At 50.3% G+C, this 17,733-nt stretch overlaps 1 protein-coding gene across 1 annotated transcript in view; it reads right to left on the reverse strand.

Annotated features, from left to right (window-relative positions):
- The window catches only part of ZC3H7A (zinc finger CCCH-type containing 7A), a 40,587-nt gene that overhangs the window by 11,733 nt on the left and 11,121 nt on the right, over nt 1-17,733 (reverse strand). The window contains exons 3-14 of the mRNA XM_049768442.1: nt 12,850-12,889; nt 11,268-11,465; nt 10,708-10,866; nt 9,067-9,147; nt 8,919-8,957; nt 8,440-8,473; nt 6,575-6,858; nt 5,261-5,462; nt 4,220-4,284; nt 3,324-3,510; nt 1,587-1,748; nt 656-852 (exon numbers count right to left, since the gene is read on the reverse strand). Of these exons, the coding sequence (XP_049624399.1) occupies nt 656-852; nt 1,587-1,748; nt 3,324-3,510; nt 4,220-4,284; nt 5,261-5,462; nt 6,575-6,858; nt 8,440-8,473; nt 8,919-8,957; nt 9,067-9,147; nt 10,708-10,866; nt 11,268-11,465; nt 12,850-12,889 (1,648 nt within the window). The remainder of the gene's footprint in view (nt 1-655; nt 853-1,586; nt 1,749-3,323; nt 3,511-4,219; nt 4,285-5,260; nt 5,463-6,574; nt 6,859-8,439; nt 8,474-8,918; nt 8,958-9,066; nt 9,148-10,707; nt 10,867-11,267; nt 11,466-12,849; nt 12,890-17,733) is intronic.

Genomic DNA, 17,733 nt, shown 5'->3' on the forward strand with positions numbered 1-17,733 from the left:
AAAACTGAAGCCACATCATCAACTTGGCACCTGAATCGTGCTCAACTGCAACACAGCTATGTAGATCAACACCCATGTTTAGCCCTTCACACTGGAAATTAATAACTAACAATTAATTTTTTGTATGTTTTTTTTTTTGGAGGGGTCACACTCGCTGGTGCTCAGGGGTTACTCCTGGCTCTACGCTCAGAAATCGCTCTTGGCAGGCACGGGGGGATCATTTGGAATGCCGGGATTCAAACCACCTTCCATCCTGGGTCAAATGTGTGCAAGGCAAACGCCCTGCCCCCTACCGCTGTGCTATCTCTCCAGCCCCAACAATTAATTATTAACATTAATGTTCATTGTACAGTGTTCAGATCACCCTTTCTTTGGGCAGAAGAGGGGATGGAATATGGGAGCTGCTCAGGGCAATATATTCCTGGCTGTTCCCAAGGGCCCCTCTGGCATTTATGGGGATGATGCCAAAGATGAAAATGGAACTGGCTACATGCAAGGCAAGCACTTCCCTTCCTCTCTCTGCAGCCCATGCAATGAAGATGCCAGTGAAGGGATCTAAGTGTTGTATACAAGAGAGATGAGAGAGACAGAGACAGGGAGCAAGAGAAAGAGCACACCACCGATCCCACCAGAGACCGGGCTTTGGCACACACACCTCGCAAAGGAACGTGAACTCGCCCAGGTGCTCCTGGAGGAGCCGGAACACGGTGAGGTGAACCTTCCCAAGGCCACCAAAGAACGCCTCACGACTGAACGCGCCCGTTCGCTCCAGCGTCCACACGTCTATCTCCTCCTGGCAATAAGCAAACGTGCAGTGGCCCAAATAGCGACATTCCTCCTCCGAGGCGACATCTAAAGTGACCCGGTGATGGAGAGGAGAGATGTTTGGAAGGAAACCGAGCAACGCGCCCTCTGCACACCCATGACCCAGAGGACAGTTTTCCACCATGACGGCATCTTCCAAAGACCCAGGAGAGCAGCATTTTCTGCAGAGGGGCAACCCTGCCTTGCTTGGAGCCAGTGACCTTAGTCTAACCGACTTTCATTTGGAGAAGAAAAGGCTAAGGGAGCTGGTCTTCCGCCCGAGTTTACTGCTAAATATTTGCTTTTTTTGAAGTCACTCCTGGCTCAGGGATGACTCATGGCTCTGCATTCAGGGACCACTCCTGGAGGAGCTCGGAGTATCCCTCCAGGATGCCAGAGATCGAACCCGGGCCTGTCACAAGCAAAGGCAAATGCCTTCCCCACTGTCCTATCACTCCTGCCCCTCCACCCTACAGTATTTTTACAAACAGTAAGGTCTAAAGCCAGGGGTCTCAAACTCAATTTACCTGCGGGCCGCAGGAGGCAAATTTGGGGTATTCCTTGAGTGCAAAGTCAGTAGTAAGCCTTGAACATTGGGGGGTGTGACCCAAACAACTAAAACAAAACAAAACAAAGATTCCTCTAGCACAGGGCCACAAAATGTTGTATGGAGGGCCGAGGGCCGCAAGTTTGAGACCCCTGGAACCATTCTAAGGAAGCTTGCAAACAATTCATTACGGGGCAGAACGGGGCAGACAGCACCTAAGACATGACTTACATACCTTTACATATATAATAGGGTCCTTCATAATTTGTTTTTGTTGGTCTTGGACGTATTTTTTTCCATGATTTATCTTCAACATTCTTTATCCTACCAATTAAAATATCTTTCTTACACTTATGATCTATATTAGCATGGTAAGTGAAATCCATTAACTTAGGGCCTGAAAAAGATGTAAAAAGGGTTGCTTACATGCACAACAAAGACCATTTAAATTACAGGCACATTTTTACAAGCAGGTGGGCGATGGCTCAATCGCCACCAAAAACAAATCAACCCCCTTTCCCTCAACCTCAAACCCTCTGAGTTACTACTGGAGGTTTTACTAATGGCCACCGTCCGGGCCCCACCAAGCTCTGCTCAACAACTCCCCAACTGGAACTGACCCTCCCATCCTCCTTCTTCTTTTATTTTTAGTCCATATCAGCGGCACTCAGGAGTTCCTCCTGGCTCTCCTAGAAGGCTCGGGGGATTGAACTCAGGTAGGCCGCATGCAAGGCAAATGCCTTACCACTGTGCTTACCACGGTCCCTGACCCTCCCGTCCAAAGGGCACTCTGACTCTGACTCTTCCATAGGATTTTTATTTGTCTGTCTTAGGGCCACACCCAGCAGTATTCAGGGTTTACTCCTGGCTCTACACTCAGGAATCACTCCTGATGTGTTCAGGGGAAACCTTATGGAATGCCAAGGATCGAACCCGGGTCAGCTGTGTGTAAGGCAAATACCCTACCCACTGTACTATCTCTCTGGCCCTATCCAACGACTTCTGAAGCAAACTGTTACACAGCCAGGCAAGTAGGTGGAGTCAGGCTTTCCCCTTAGAGTTTGTTTTTTAAGCCACACCCGGCAGTGCTCAGGAGGTGCTCCTGGCCTTGCACTTAGGAATCACTCCTGGCAGGCTCAGGGGACCATATGGGATGCCTGGGATTGAACCCGATAGGCCATCTGCAAGGCAAGTGCCCTCCCTACTGCACTATCAGTCTGGCCCCTCACCTCACAGTAAACTTGTCTCCACCTCTTGACTCAGCAGAGAAAATCAAGATCGAGAGCCCAGGGAAGGCCTTGAGTGCCCTGACACTGGCTTGGCCTGCTTCTGGCTCTCGCTCCAACTGAGCACACCAAGATAGTATTTCAGTTTAGGACAGATCACAGAATATTTTCAAGGCGCTTTCAAACACCAAGCAAGGGGCCGGAGCCGTGGCACAGTGGAAAGGCCTAGCCTTGCCCATGCTAGCCTAAGATGGACCCTGGTTCGATCCCCTGGCGTCCAACATGGTCCCCCATGCCAGGAGCGATTTTTGAGTGCATAGCCAGGAGAAACCCCTGAGCATCACCGAGTGTGGCCCAAACCCCCCCCCCCCCCCAAAATCAAACACCAAGCAAACATTCTGTTCTAGGGGAATGAGTGAGTCCACCTGGATCAAATTGGATCAAGCCATGTTTTTCCCCCTTTTTATTTTGGGGCAGTGCTCATGTTCACTACCAGTGAGGTGCTCGGGAAAACAAATCAGAATAGCCAGGTACTGAAGCTGGATCAGCTGCGTGCAAGGCACAAACACTGTATTACCACTCTGGCCCCCCCCCCAACTGCCACTCTTGAGGGAGCCTGCCCTGAGATGGAGGGCCAGAGGTACTACTCTCATGAACACACACGTGCACACGCGTACAACAGTCAGAGCCCCGCCGCGTGGGCTCCCATGCATACATGCAATGTGTTCGGACGTGGTCCTGCTGACCTGATTTTACAAAACACAGCTGGCATGCTTGTCTCAACTCGTGCGTTCCCTCCAGGGGGTGTCTAGGGGTCACTGTGGAAGGTGGTTTAGTAACTGCACTTCCAAAAAAGTTTCCAAAGTCATTTCTCGGCTGACTAGCGATGCCCAGGAAATTCTCTGAAGCAAATAAGCTGCCGGGTCCATTCATCTGCAAAAAAGAATCACAAAATGAGACCAAAAAAAATTATATGCAGTATATAGTATATATATAATAGCACAATGGTAGGGTATTTGCTTTGCACATGGCTGACCTGGAACGGACCCGGGTTCCATCCCCAGCATCCATATGGTCAAATGAGCCTGCCAGGAGTGATTTCTGAGCGCAGAAACAGGAGTGACCCGAGCACCGCAGGATGTGGTCCGAACCCCCTGCCCCCAAATATATATAGACATGGCCAAGAGAAGAAGCAGGGCTTGTGCATGTACAAGAAATGTTTTGCAGTCCAGACCAGCAGCTTGTGTGTGTGTGTGTGTGTGTGTGTGTGTGTGTGTGTGTGTGTGTGTGTGTGTGTGTGTGTGTGTGTGTGTATGTGTGTGTGTGTGTGTGTCTGTCTGTTTTCTCTCTCTCCTTCCCTCTCCTGCAGCAACTGTTCTGCTGAGGAGCCCATGTGTCCCACAACGCCTTTCCTAAGCTGTCCCTCTGATGTGGCCGTGGGTGAAGGCTGAGGCCCAACTGTGCGTTGACAGACCAGCCTTAAGGCTCTTGAATGTGTGGCTGTGGCGCCTGGGGGTATAACATGTGGACACTCCCCACTGCTCCCCACACCAAAAAGACCAGGAGGCCATCAGGTGGGGTCAGTCAAAGGAGGTGAAAGCGGCTTGTCGAGGGCACTGAAGAGAAATGACGCCACACTTACGAGAACCAGCGGGGGACTGCAGCTGCTAAGCGGGGTCCCCTCTCTAGAAGCTGAGCTGGACAGATCTGAAAAGATGAGAAAAAGTCAATAGGTCTTCGCACACACACACACCCCAAACCATGCCAGACCACCAGCAACAGGGTCAGGAACAGTCTAAGACCCCTCTGACTGGCCCTTCCTCCAGTCCCCCTCTCTCCTTAGGAATCCTCATAGAGGGCTGAAAAGCCTTCTTGCCTTTGCTTTGGGACCCCTCAGCCCCCTACACCACCGTAAGCAAATCTGCACCAGAAGTGAGTGTCAGAGACACTAGGCAGGGCTGGGGCAGGACTTGGGACAAGAGAGGGGCTCTTCCACCCCACTCTGGCTTCTGCCACCATTGCTGGGCCTCTTGCCTCCCCAAGCACTCCCCATTGAGTGTCCTAGTCCGAACCACCTGTCTCCAGCCCTGAACTGTGTGACAACCTAGAAGAACCAGGCAGGCATGGAACGTGGTTGGGTCTCTCCGAGCCTCAAGCCATGGGGTTAGCAAAGCTCACTGGGCAGCTGAGATGCCTGCACCCGCCTCTACAGGGTGCACTGAGGAACCATAACATGGACCTATGGCCACAATAATGTTCACTCGAGATGCAGCCTCCAAGGGACAAACAAGCCTTTGCCCTTTGTGATCAGGGACATATGTGACAATACGAATCGTCTCTCTCACTTACTCTCTCACACACACACATTCAACATACATATACTCATATTCAATACATGCACAAACTCATACTCACATATATATTCATGCTTACACTCAAACACACGCGCAAACTCACATGCACACATTCATGTGTGTGCCCACACCTTGCCTGGACCCCCACACTGATCACTTAGGGACAGTGAAGACCCAGTTTTCTCTTTCATGTAAGTACTTCGAGTTAAGTGATGGCAACCCAGTGCCCCCCTCAGCCCAGCCCAGTGGTCCCCCCAGCACCTGGAACTTTTAGGAAACCACTTCAATTACTTACAAACACAAACCAAAATCAGTAGCAGGGTTCTTACCTCGTTTGGACTCACTCACTGTAAATGAGTTTAAAGAACAGAAATCTTCTAAGGACGAGCTCAAGGGCGGATACAGCTCGGAGAGGGACGGGGGGCGGGTGAACCTGGCACCCAGAGACAAGGTGCCCAGCAGAGAGGCTGAAAAGGGGATGCCAGGGGGGACACCAGCGGCCGGAAGGGGTCCTCGGACTAACGCAGAGGGCTAGAAGAGAGAAAAGACCAAGTGGGGTTAGTCAGGCCCACGAAGCCCTCCCTTCCATTTATACCTACTCATGCCCTCTCTTTATCTGCCCGAGGAGGAACAAATGTCCTTCACGGGTCAGAGGGCTATCACGTCCCTGGTTCCTTTTCTATTTGTTTTGGGTCCCACTCAGCTGTGTCCCAGGATCACTTCCAGTGGGGCTCAGGAGATGGACCATATGTGGTGCTGAGAATCAAGCCTGGATCTGCCATGTGCAAGGCCAGTGCCCGACCCACTGGACTCTCTCAGGCCCTGCAAATCTGCCATTTCAAAGGGGGCTAAGTGGGAGGGTCGTATTTTGTTTTTTTGGGGTTTTTTTGTTTTTTTTTTTTTTTTGGTTTGGGGCCACACTCAGCTGTACTCGGGTTCCTGGCTCTGCACTCAGAAATCACTTCTGGGGACCATATGGGATGCTGGGAATCGAACCTGGGTCAGCGACAGACAAGACAAACACCTTCCCTGCCCTGCTGTGCTATCATACAGGACCCCAAGGGTCGAAATGTTTTAATACACATACTACCATTACTTTCAAAGCCTCCTTGAGGGGCTGAGCCGAAGCTTGATAGATAGCACAATGGGTAAAGTGTTTGCCTTGCAAACACCTTTTTGACCCTCAGCATCCAATATGATGCCCTGAGCCCACCAAGAATTTCCCAAATGCTGACAGGAGTAACCCCTAAGTGTCGCTGGGTGTGCCCCTCCCCACAAAATGCAGACCTGGATACAGAAACCTGTATCACATAGGTTGTCCCCAAGTCACTGAATCTGCTTTCCCTCCTTTCCCTTCTTTTTTTTTGGTTTTTCGGGCCACACCGATTTGATGCTCAGGGGTTACTCCTGGCTAAGTGCTCAGAAGTTGCCCCTGGCTTGTCCCATATGGGACGCCGGGGGATCGAACCTCGGTCCTGATCCTTGGCTAGCACTTGCAAGGCAGACACCTTACCTCTAGCGCCACCTCGACGGCCCCTCCTTTCCCAAGGATACTGAGCCCTCAATACTCCTGAAAGACTAATAGGATCACCCTCCTCTTCCCCCCAACTCTGAGCTGCACCCCCATTAGCCAGGGCACTTACCATAACAGGCCCATTGGGCTCTGGGGCAGAGTCCAGGAGGTCATCCAGCTCGTCCCCCAGGACCATGTCTCCATCATCAAAGAAGGTGTCTGGCATGCTAAAGGAGCTCTGGCTGCCATTGGCTAACACCGCCGATGGCAAGACGTTCTCCTCTGTGTGCAGCGGCAGAACTGAAGTTCCGGGCACTAGAGGCACCGAGGCCAGCTCGCTGCCAACCTGGTTCGGGAAGCTGGGTGCAGGAACAGAAACCACAGGAAGGGTCTCCTGTCTCGGGGTCAGTAAATCTGGAACACAGACAGGAACAAGGAGGTGAGAGCTTACAGCAAGTGACAGACACAGGAGCAAGCGGAAAAGCTACAGACACAGATGGGCCCACAGCTGTTCTAGAGACAATCCTCAGGGTCCCAAGCAACGGCTCATGCGGCAGGGCATTTGCCTTGCTTGTGGCTAACCTCTGTTTAATCCCCAGCATCCTAGAGGGTTCCCCAAATCTTCCAACCTTCCAGAAGTGATCCCTGAGTGCAGAGTTGGGAATAAGCCCTGAGCACCACCAGATGTGGTCCAAAACAAAAAAAAAAGAATAATAATAATCCTGGGCCAGAGCAATAGTACAACAGAAAGGGCATTTGCCTCATCTGCAGCCCAAACAAGTTTGATCCCTGGACCTCATAAGGTTTCCTGAGCATTGCCAGGAGTGGGGCCCGGAGAGATAGCACAACAGCGTTTGCCTTGCAAGCAGCCGATCCAGGACCAAAAGTGGTTGGTTCGAATCCTGGTGTCCCATATGGTCCCCCGTGCTTGCCAGGAGCTATTTCTGAGCAGACAGCCAGGAGTAACCCCTGAACACCACTGGGTGTTGGCCCAAAAACAAAAACAAAAAACAAAACAAAATAAAAAATCATTGCCAGGAGCGATTCCTGAGTGCAGAGCCAGGAGTAACCCTGAGCACTGCTGGGTATGACCCCAAAAAACAAAAACAAAACAAAACAAAAAATGTTTTATAAAAAATGTATAAATTGGGGCCAGAGAGGTGGCGCTAGAGGTAAGGCGTCTGCCTTGCAAGCACTAGCCAAGGAAGGACGGCGGTTCGATCCCGTGTCCCATATGGTCCCCACAAGCCAGGGGCAATTTCTGAGTGCTTAGCCAGGAGTAACCCCTGAGCATCAAACGGGTGTGGCCCAAAAAAAAAAAAAAGTGGGGCCGGGCGGTGGCACTGGAGGTAAGGTGCCTGCCTTGCCTGCGCTAGCCTAGGACGGACCGCGGTTCGATCCCCCGGCGTCCCATATGGTCCCCCAAGAAGCCAGGAGCAACTTCTGAGCACATAGCCAGGAATAACCCCTGAGCGTCACAGGGTGTGGCCCAAAAACCAAAAAAAAAAAAAAAAAAAAAAAAAAGTATAACTTGAGGCCGAAGAGATAGCCCGGAGGTAAGGCGTTTGCCTTTCATGCAGGTCATTGGTTCGGATCCCGGCATCCCATATGGCCCCCCGAGCCTGCCAGGAGCAATTGATTTCTGAGCATGGAGCCAGGAGTGGCCCCTGAGTGCTGCCAGGTGTGACCCATAAACCAAAAAAAAAAAAAAAAGTATAAATTTAAAAAAAGATAAAAACAATGAGTTTTACCAGAGAATTGATAAAAAGTCATTAGTAAAAACTTCCTTTTCTCCTCAAAGTTGCCTAAACTCCCCACTTGGGGCACTCAGTGGGGTTCAGGAAAGATTCCTCATCTCCTCGAGGAAACTTGGGAAAGTTCACAAGGAGGACATGGGGGTCACAGGCCCAGCTGGGGCTGGCCTCAGGGGACACTGGCCCTGTTGGACTTGGCCTCAGCCAGTGAAGGTGAGACAACGAGCAAAAGGACACGTACCTGGCTCAATATCTTCCACCGAAGAGCTTGGAGCCTGAAAGCCAACGAGATCACAGGTCAGAGCACTGGGGAGGCAGAGCCCAGAGACATCCCCGGGCCCATTTACCCTCTGCTCTATTCTCAGAGCTCTAAGACTTACCCCTTAGCCCACCACCGGCGGCAGACTTATCAGAATGACACCCCTCCCCGGCTAATCTCAGCCCTAACCTCACCCCCTTTTTCTACATAACCCTGATGTGGACCCCCATGCCACAAACGCTCGTTTGACTTCCAAGTACAGCAAAACAGGCCAAATTCCCAATTGCTTGTTTTCTCTGTCAAAGTGTTTGGGAGATCTGACTAGTGTGTTGGGGGAATGAAATGGGACTCAAAACCTGACCTGGAAACACAAAAACCAGAACTACGACTGCTCCTCCCCACCCCCATTGTTCTCTTTGGTGCCCTTTCTGAAAACCAAGATGCTGAGAAGATGCCCTTACCTTGCCAGCCCCGTCGCCGGGCACAGACTGCAGTGAAAGCTGAAAGAAAGAAGAAATAATTTCCCTCCCATCGAGACAGACCCTACGGCCGGGGCCTGAACAAGCTGAAACGAGGGTGTCTGGGAGTGTGGCCGGGAATGCGACTTACCTCAGCTCTCACGTATGCTTTCCTTATCTTAAATCCCAATTTCTGCGCCAGCTCTTGAGTTAATTTGATTACATGTTCATCCTAGAAAGAGTGAGAAGGGGCAGCTCACTGTTTATTATTGGAGGGTCTGGGGGCCACACTCATCGATTCTCAGGCATAACTCTGGCTCTGCACTCAGAAATCACTCCTGACGGTGCTGGGGGGACACTATGTGGGGTACCAGGGGTCGAACCCGGGTTAGCTGCATGCAAGGTAAATGCCCTGCCTGCTACACTCTCTCTGGTCCTGAATCCATCCATCCATCCATCCATCCATCCATCCATCCATCCATCCATCCATCCATCCATCCATCCATCCTTCCTTCCTTCCTTCCTTCCTCTCTCCCTCCTCCTCCTCCTCCTTCCTCCTTCTTCCTTTCTTTCTTTCTTTCTTTCTCTCTTTCTTTCTCTTTCTTCTTTCTTTCTTTTTCTTTCTTTCTTTCTTTCTTTCTTTCTTTCTTTCTTTCTTCTTTCTTCTTTCTCTCTCTTTTTCTTTCTTTCTTTCTTTCTTTCTTTCTTTCTTTCTTTCTTTCTTTCTTCTTTCTTTCTTCTTTCTCTTTCTTTCTTTCTCTCTTTTTCTTTCTTTCTTTTTTCTTTCTTTCTTTCTTTCTTTTTCTTTCTTTCTTTCTTTCTTCTTTCTTTCTTCTTTCTTTCTTTTTCTTTCTCTTTTCTTCCCTCCCTCCCTTCCTTTCTTCCTTCTTCCTTCCTTCCTTTCTCTTTCTTCCTTCCTTCCTTCCTTCCTTCCTTCCTTCCTTCCTTCCTTCCTTCCTTCCTTCCTTCCTTCCTTCCTTCCTTTCTTTCTCTTTCTCTCTTTCTCCCTTTCTTTCGTTTCTTTCTTTCTTTCTTTCTTTCTTCTTTCTTTCTTTCTTTCTTTCTTCCTTCTTTCTTTCTTTCTTTCTTTCTTTCTTTCTTCTTTCTTTCTTTCTTCTTTCGTTCTTTCTCTTTTCTTTCCTCCCTCCCTCCTTTTCCTTCCTTCCTTCCTTCTCTCTCTCTCACTTTCTTTCTTTCATTTTCAGTCTTTCTTTCTTTCTCTCTCTCTCTCTCTCTCTCTTTCTTTCTTTCTTTCTTTTTTTTTATGGTTTTTGGGTCACACCTGGCAATGCTCAGGGGTTCCTCCTGGCTCTATACTCAGAAATCACTCCTGGCAGGCTCAGGGGACCATATGGGATGCTGGGATCCGAACCATCGACCTTCTACATGCAAGGCAAACGCCTTACCTTCATGCTATCTCTCCAGTCCCCAATTCTTTCCTTTCTTTCTTTTTTGGGTTGTTGTTGTTTGGGGGGCCCCCACCCAGCAGTGCTCAGAGGTTACTCCTGGCTCTGTATTAGGGTTCCCACCTGGCTCACTACACGGTGCTAGAGATTGAACCCAGGTTGGCAGTATGCAAAGCAAATGCCCTTCCCACTGTGCCACCTGCTCTGGCCCTCTATTTAACTGAGAAGAACAAAAAAGTAAAAAAAGGTTCTGACTTTCTTCCTATGGAGACACTTGCTCGTGCCCTACTAGAGCCCAGTGTCAGCTAGAGAAAACCCCGCTCGGAAAAGGCTGTTTCTTCCAGTGAGATAAATTTGAACACAAGCATGGCAGAGAAAGCCTGTACCTGGGGGACGGCCAGAGAACACTTGGCCACAGCGTCATAAGCCTCTTTGTATCTCCCTAAGTCGCTCAGAGCCTTGGATTTCCGGTACAGGGCCTTGCAGTTGCCGGCATTGAAACCGAGGACAGCATCACAGTCTTCTAGAACCTTCTTATGGAAACCCTGGTAATCAAACAAAACATCTCAGTGAGCAGCAGCATGGCCCAGTTCTGGGCAATCCCGGTGTGCAAGAGTCAACTTTAAGCCAGGTTGTTCTTATTTTGGGCCACCCCCGGCGATGTTCAGGGGTTCCTCCAGGCCCTGCACTCAGAAATTACTCCTGGTGAGACCGTATGGGACCCTATGTGGGACCATAAAGAATGCAGGAATCGAACCCAGGTTAGCTACTTGCAAGGCAAACCACTTCCCCGCTGTGCTATCACTCTGGCCCCAAGGTAGTCCAGCCCTTCTTGCACTGGTTCCTTTCTGGAAATGCTAAGAGACTTAAGTCTCCTTCGCTCACAGTGCTCTGAGCACAGCTAAGGATGGCCCCAAAGCCAACAATGGAAATCTCATTGACTCACCATATTGGAATAGCAAGCAATACGATTGATGTGCAGTTTCTCAATGATTTCTTTAGGGATTAAAATTTCTTCCGTCTTGGCATAATCGGCAATATTCAAAGCTTCTGTGTACTGGCTTACTGAGTTGTTCAAATCATGTTCCCGATAAGCATCATTTCCTTCATTAAAAAGATTTCTCACAAGAGCCCGTAAATAGACCTTGGGGAAAACAAAAACGGCAAAGTTGTTGCTTGAAGTTCATTAAAGAATGAGGTTGGGGAAAAGACTGTGTTTGTTTTGTACCTTAAATCTTCCAAAGAAATAACCTGACAGGGGCCAGAGCGATAGCACTGTGGGTAGGGCTCTGCCTTGCATGCAGCTGGCCAGGTTTCATCTCCGACATGGTCCCCTAGGCCTGCCAGGAGTAATTTCTGAGCACAGAGCCAAGAGTAACCCCTGAGCACCACTAGGTGTGGTTCCCTCCACCCCCCAAAAAAATAAATAACCTGAAAATACAAGCGTAAGAAGTTGTGGGTCTGGAGATCAGAAGCAATACAGCAGGCAGGGCATTTGCCCATCACATATCTAACCTTGGTTCAATCTCCAGCATCCCACAGGGTCCCCTCAGCACCTGAGTGATCCCTGAGTGCAGAGCCAGGAGTTATCCCTGAGCATCATCAGGTGTGGGTCAAAACCCAAAAGAAAAAAACTTATGAACTGGGCCTTCATCAGTAGCTTGTCAGGGCAAAGTTGCTCATAGGTTTAGCAAAAGGCCAGCAGGACTCATCTCTCCGCCCTGCCTCAGGAAACTCCTGGGAAGTGGAGATCCTAGGGCACACAGAACATCAGAAGGTTTTGACTGGTATTTCTATTTTTAATGTTTTGGGTAGCCACATCCAGCTGTGCTCTTAGCAGTGCTTGTGGGACTATATGGGATGCTGGGATTCGAATCCAGTTTGACCACATGCGAGGTAAGTAAGTGCCCTCCCCATTGTCCTATCACTCTGGTCCCTTGTCTCACTTATTTTCAACTGAGATGAATTAAACATAGGCACAAGGCCATTTTGGGGGGAGGGTTTTATTTTTTGTTTTGGTTGGTTTGGGGCCATCCCAAGCAGTGCTCAGATGTTACTCCTGGCTCTGCACTCAGGAATCACTCCTGAGTAATTCCTCAGGCTTGGGGACCCCATGGGATGCCGGGAATCAAACCTGGGTTGAAGGTGTACAATGCAAAAGCCCTCCCAACTTTGCTACAGCTACGGCCCCACCTGGTCATTTTTGAGGGGCTCCAAAGACAGAGTGCCTACAATGATATCCACAGAGGAGAAGATAGCCCTGCACCCTGGGAGGGCCCACACTGCCCTCGATTTCAGGCGTCACTGGACTTTCTCTGTGATCGTCCAGGTCATGTTCAGGCGCTCTGTGGACCTTGGACTCTGTCTCAACTATCCAATGCTGTGAAAGCAAGATCCCCGCATAAACAAATAGGTCTGCTGGGTTCCAATAAAACTTTATTGGCAAAGACAGACCTGGGGCCAGATTTGGCCTCCAAGGACAGCCCTGTTAGATGAGGAGCCTTTAAGCCGACCTCCCAGAGTCCTACCGCATATTGTTCTTGTGTCCCGGGGTACGACAGCGGTGACCTGAAGAGAAACAAATTCATGTTACTGGGCATGATCAATCAGGTCCTGTTCACACAGAAATCATCTAGACCACTAATTCCCAACGGGGCAGAAGTGCTGCTCCCCATAGCCGAAGAAACAGCACTGAGGGCAAGGCATTTACCTGGCACGTGGCCCACCCAGATTCCACCCTCTGCCACCCAATTAGGTCCCCTGAGCCCTCCAGGAGTGATCCCTGAGCTCAGAGCCATGAGTAAGTTCTGGGCACTGCTGGGAGTGATCCTAAAAATGGAAAGAAAAAAAATAAAAACAACTGGGGAAAAAAAAAAAAAGAAAACAACAGGTTTTCCATGGCTCTTTTACTTTTATTTATTTTTTGATTTTTTTGGATCATACCCAGAGATGCTCAGAGGGACCATATGGATGCCAGAGATGGTACCCAGGTGGGTCAGATGCAAGGCAAGCCCCCTCCTCACTGTGCTACCACTCCAGCTTCCCCCCCCCCAGGATGTGGCTGTTGGGTACAGAATGTTTTGCTTGTATGAGGTCCTGGATTTGACCCCAGCACATAAAACTCTAATCAGCAATCACTCCTGGCGGTGCTCAAGGAAATTTTCATATATGTGAAAAGATCTGAGGAGGAATTAAAAATCTTCCCACACTTCTGACATACCTCAGGTATCTCTCCAGAATGAATTCTGCTGTCATTCCTAAGGTATGAGGGGATTCAAAGGTTTTCCTACACTCCTTACAAATATAAGATTCCTCTTCAGTATGAATAATTCAGTGCCTAGTAAGGCTTGGGTGGGGGCGAGTGGGAACCTATTAATGCCGGAGATCAAACCTGAGTCAGCAGCATGCAACGCACGCACCTTCCCCCACTGGACTATGGCTTTGGGCCCAGACACAATCACTGCTCTTTGGGGCAGTGCTGGGACATGAAGGGTACCCCACATTCTGCTCTGCAAGTGAAAAGGTGTGAAGAAAATAATAAATATAAGTAAGAACTGGAAAATAGCAAACAGAAGAAAAAACTAGGCACCCTCCCTAACTTGCACTTCCTAAGAGAATTAAGCCAAGCCCTAAGCTTCTCTAAGTTCCTAAAGAAAGCTCCCGGCTAAGCACTCTAACTTCCCTAATTTACACTTTAATTAAGTGCCTTAAGAAAGATCCCAACTAAGCTAATTCCTTAAAGTGCCTTAATTTACACTTCATTCAAGCTCACTGGGAACCTTTCCACTTTTCCCTTTCCTCCACTCCCCCACTCCCTGGCTCCCCTTCCTTTCCCTGGGAACCTTTCCACTCCCCCACTCCCTAGCTCCCCTTCCTTTCCCTGGGAACCTTCCCACTCCCCCACTCCCTAACTCCCCTTCCTTTGAACTAACCACCACAATTCGCGGAAGACCCTCATTTTAAATTAGACATATGCCGTCAGGGGAAGGACAAAGATACGCACATGACCCCAGGGGCAAACACTGCCCCATCTGTTACACAGGGAAAACAAAATGCCTCTTTCCTGGGCTCTGACGCATAACTTCTTTTGTGGCGGGAGATAAGGAGAAATGCCTCCTTCCTGGCAGGTGTGTTCCCATGATATGTATAGACTTTTTACCCTATAAAAGCTTTGCTGAATGCTAAAGGGGGGCCGAATCTTCTCTACTCGGTCCTGAGTTATGAGATTCGGTCTCCAGCATGCTGAGATATTAAAATCCCTCGTGTTATTACAGCAAGTCTGGTCTTCGAGTCTCTTTGGGTACGCGCATATCCTGAGCCTGGAGCGGACTTCCCCTGCGGGGGAGTTCTTTCATTTGGGGGCTCGGCCGGGAGATTTGCGACCACCCAGAGACCCCAGACCCACTTGGAGGTGAGCTCTTGTGTCTGTGTCTGTGTCTACTTAGTCTGGGTTCGTTTGCTTCTGGCTGTACTTTTCTCTGAGGTTTGGCGCGATCGCAGTTTCGGCTTTACGGACGCTCAGCAAGTCTGAGGTTTCGTGGATAAAGACAGACGTGTCCGGGTGTCCACCGTCCGATCACCCTGGGAGACGTCCCGGGAGGAAGCGGGACGACCAGGGACGCCTGGTGTACCCCCTGGTCTGGAGAGTCGCGAGGAGAATAGCTTCCTCATTGAACTAGGCTGGCGGCGGAGGCCCCTGCCATCCGACTCTTTGAAGTGCCTTTGGGCAACGCGGGAACGGCGCTTGTTCTGGGTCATTTGTCTCTTGATTGTAACTTCTGTGTCAGTTTTCCTTGAAATTAGGACTAAGATGGGACAGACCGTGACGACTCCTTTGACTCTAACCCTTAACCACTGGACTGACGTAAAAGCTAGGGCTCACAATCTGTCTGTCGGGGTACGGAAGGGCCCCTGGCAGACCTTCTGCACCTCTGAATGGCCAACCTTTGGAGTCGGCTGGCCGCCAGAAGGTGTCTTTAACCTCTCTCTTATTTCCGCAGTAAGAAAGGTCATTTTTCAGTCTGAAGGGGGACACCCGGACCAAATACCCCCTACATTCTCGTCTGGCAGGACCTCGTCCAGAATCCACCAGTGTGGGTCAAGCCCTGGATATTTGGCCGCCCTGAGCCAACTTCCACTATAATGGCAGTAGCCTCAGACCCCGAGCCCAACTTGCCTGTTCCCCCCCGACCTTCAGCTCCCCCCGCCCCTCTACCCTGAGATAGACCAATGATCTTCTTCTTGACTTCTCCCCCCCATCCGTACTCCCAACCTCAATCCTCTCCCCAGCCGGCACACCCCTAAACGTGCCACACGTCGCTGTGGGGCAACCCCCGGCGGCCGGTCACGCGAACCGGGACCAGCAGGGGGAACCCGGAGCGGAAGGGCCGCAGCTCACCAGAAACCTGTTCGCCCCCTCCGAGTCACGGTCTCTTGCCCTCCCCCTTCGGCAATGGGCCCCCGCCAGGAGATGACCAGCTTCCCCCTTTACAGTACTGGCCCTTTTTCTCGGCAGATCTATATAATTGGAAGACTATGCACCCCCACCTTTTCAGATAATCCCTCTGCCCTGACGGCGACTCCTCGAGTCTCTCATGTTTTCGCATCAGCCCACCCTGGGACGACTGTCAACAACTGCTCCAGGTCCTCTTCACGACAGAGGAAAGAGAAAGAGTCCTCCTAGAAAGCCCAGGAAAAACGTCCCCGGGGGGCCGATGGGGACTCCCACTAATCTCCCTAACCTCATAGATGCAAGGGTTTCCACTGACCCAGGCCAACCTGGGACTTCAATACCGCAGAAGGTAGGGAGCGCCTCACCGTCTACCGCCGGGCTCTCATTGCTGGTCTAAGAGGGGCTGCAAGACGCCCCACGAATCTGGCTAAGGTAAGAGAGGTTGTCCAAGGTCCAGTTGAACCGGCCCTCGAGTTTTTTCCTGGAACGCCTAATGGAAGCTTATAGGAGGTACACTCCTTTTGATCCAGCTTCAGAGGGACAACAGGCGCGGCCATAGCAATGGCCCTTTATTGGGGCAGTCCAGCCACAGATATAAAATGTAAGCTACAGAGGCTAGAGGGACTTCAAGATTATTCGTTGCGAGACTTAGTGAAGGAGGCAGAGAAAGTGTTCCACAAGAGAGAAACAGAGGAGGAGAAAAAGAAAGAGAAAAGAAAGATAAAGAGGACAGAGGAGAACGGCGTGATCGCCGACAAGAGAGAAATTTAACTAGAATTTGGCTGCCAGTAGTAGGGGATAGAGTATAGCAGAAAGAGAAAGAAGCAGGCAGACAGGGCACCTGGGCGACAGGGCAGAAGAACCCCGATGAGGGACAAGATCGTCCATTCGATAGAGATCAGTGTGCCCATTGTAAGAAAACAAGGACTTGACCGTCCACTCGAAAAACGATCAGTGTGCACCATTGTAAAGAAAAAGGACACTGGGCAAGGGGAAGTGCCGACAAAAAGCAACTCAGGAGGAACAAGGTCCTGGCTCTCGATGATTAGAGGGGGACGGGGCTCGGTCCCCCTACCCCGAGCCCCAGGGTAATGCTTCCAGTAGAGGGGACTCCCATCAACTTCCTGGTGGACACGGGAGCTGAACATTCGGTATTGACCAGGCCCCTCTAGGAAATTTAGAACAAAAGAACCATGGTATCGTGGGGGCCACGCGGCATGCAAATTCTACCATTGGACTAACAAAAGAAAATTGGACGTTGGGAGGGGTCCGAGTATACTCACTCCTTCCTGGTCATCCCAGAGTGCCCTGCCGCCCCCCTCCTTGGAAGAGATTTGCTGCGACCAAATTAAAGGCACCAAATTCCGTTTACCCCTGAGGGACCTGAAAGTAACTTTGGTGGAAGCTCCTGTGACTAGTCTGGTAGTCGGACTGAGGTCGGAATACCGCCTCCATGAAACAAGCCTGCGAGAAGTAGTTGCTTCAGAATGGCTTTACCCAATCCCCTGAGGTCCTGGGCTGAACAGGCAGGAATTGGCAAGGCTAAACAAGTACCCCCGATAGTGGTAGAGCTGAAGGCGCATGCCTCACCTATTCTCGGTGAGACAATATCCAATGAGTAAAGAAGCAAAGGAAGGCATCCGTCCCCACATCCAGAGGCTGATAGCTAAGGCAAGGAGTTCTAGTACCCTGCCGATCTCCCTGGAACACGCCTTTGCTGCCGGTGAAGAAACCTGGCAACTGGGACTACCGACCAGTACAGACTTAAGGAGGTTAATAAAAGGGCCCAGGATTTGCATCCCCACTTGTGCCTAACCCTTACAATCTTACTGAGTTCACCCTCCCACGGAGCGGGTTTGGTACACAGTGCTAGATTTAAAGACGCTTTTTTCTGTCTCCAATTACACCCCAGCAGCAACTGATGTTTGCTTTTGAGTGGAGAGATCGGAAGGGGGACACA

The sequence above is a fragment of the Suncus etruscus genome, chromosome 2, assembly GCF_024139225.1.
Source record: "Suncus etruscus isolate mSunEtr1 chromosome 2, mSunEtr1.pri.cur, whole genome shotgun sequence".
In the NCBI taxonomy this organism is placed as follows: Eukaryota; Metazoa; Chordata; class Mammalia; order Eulipotyphla; family Soricidae; genus Suncus; species Suncus etruscus.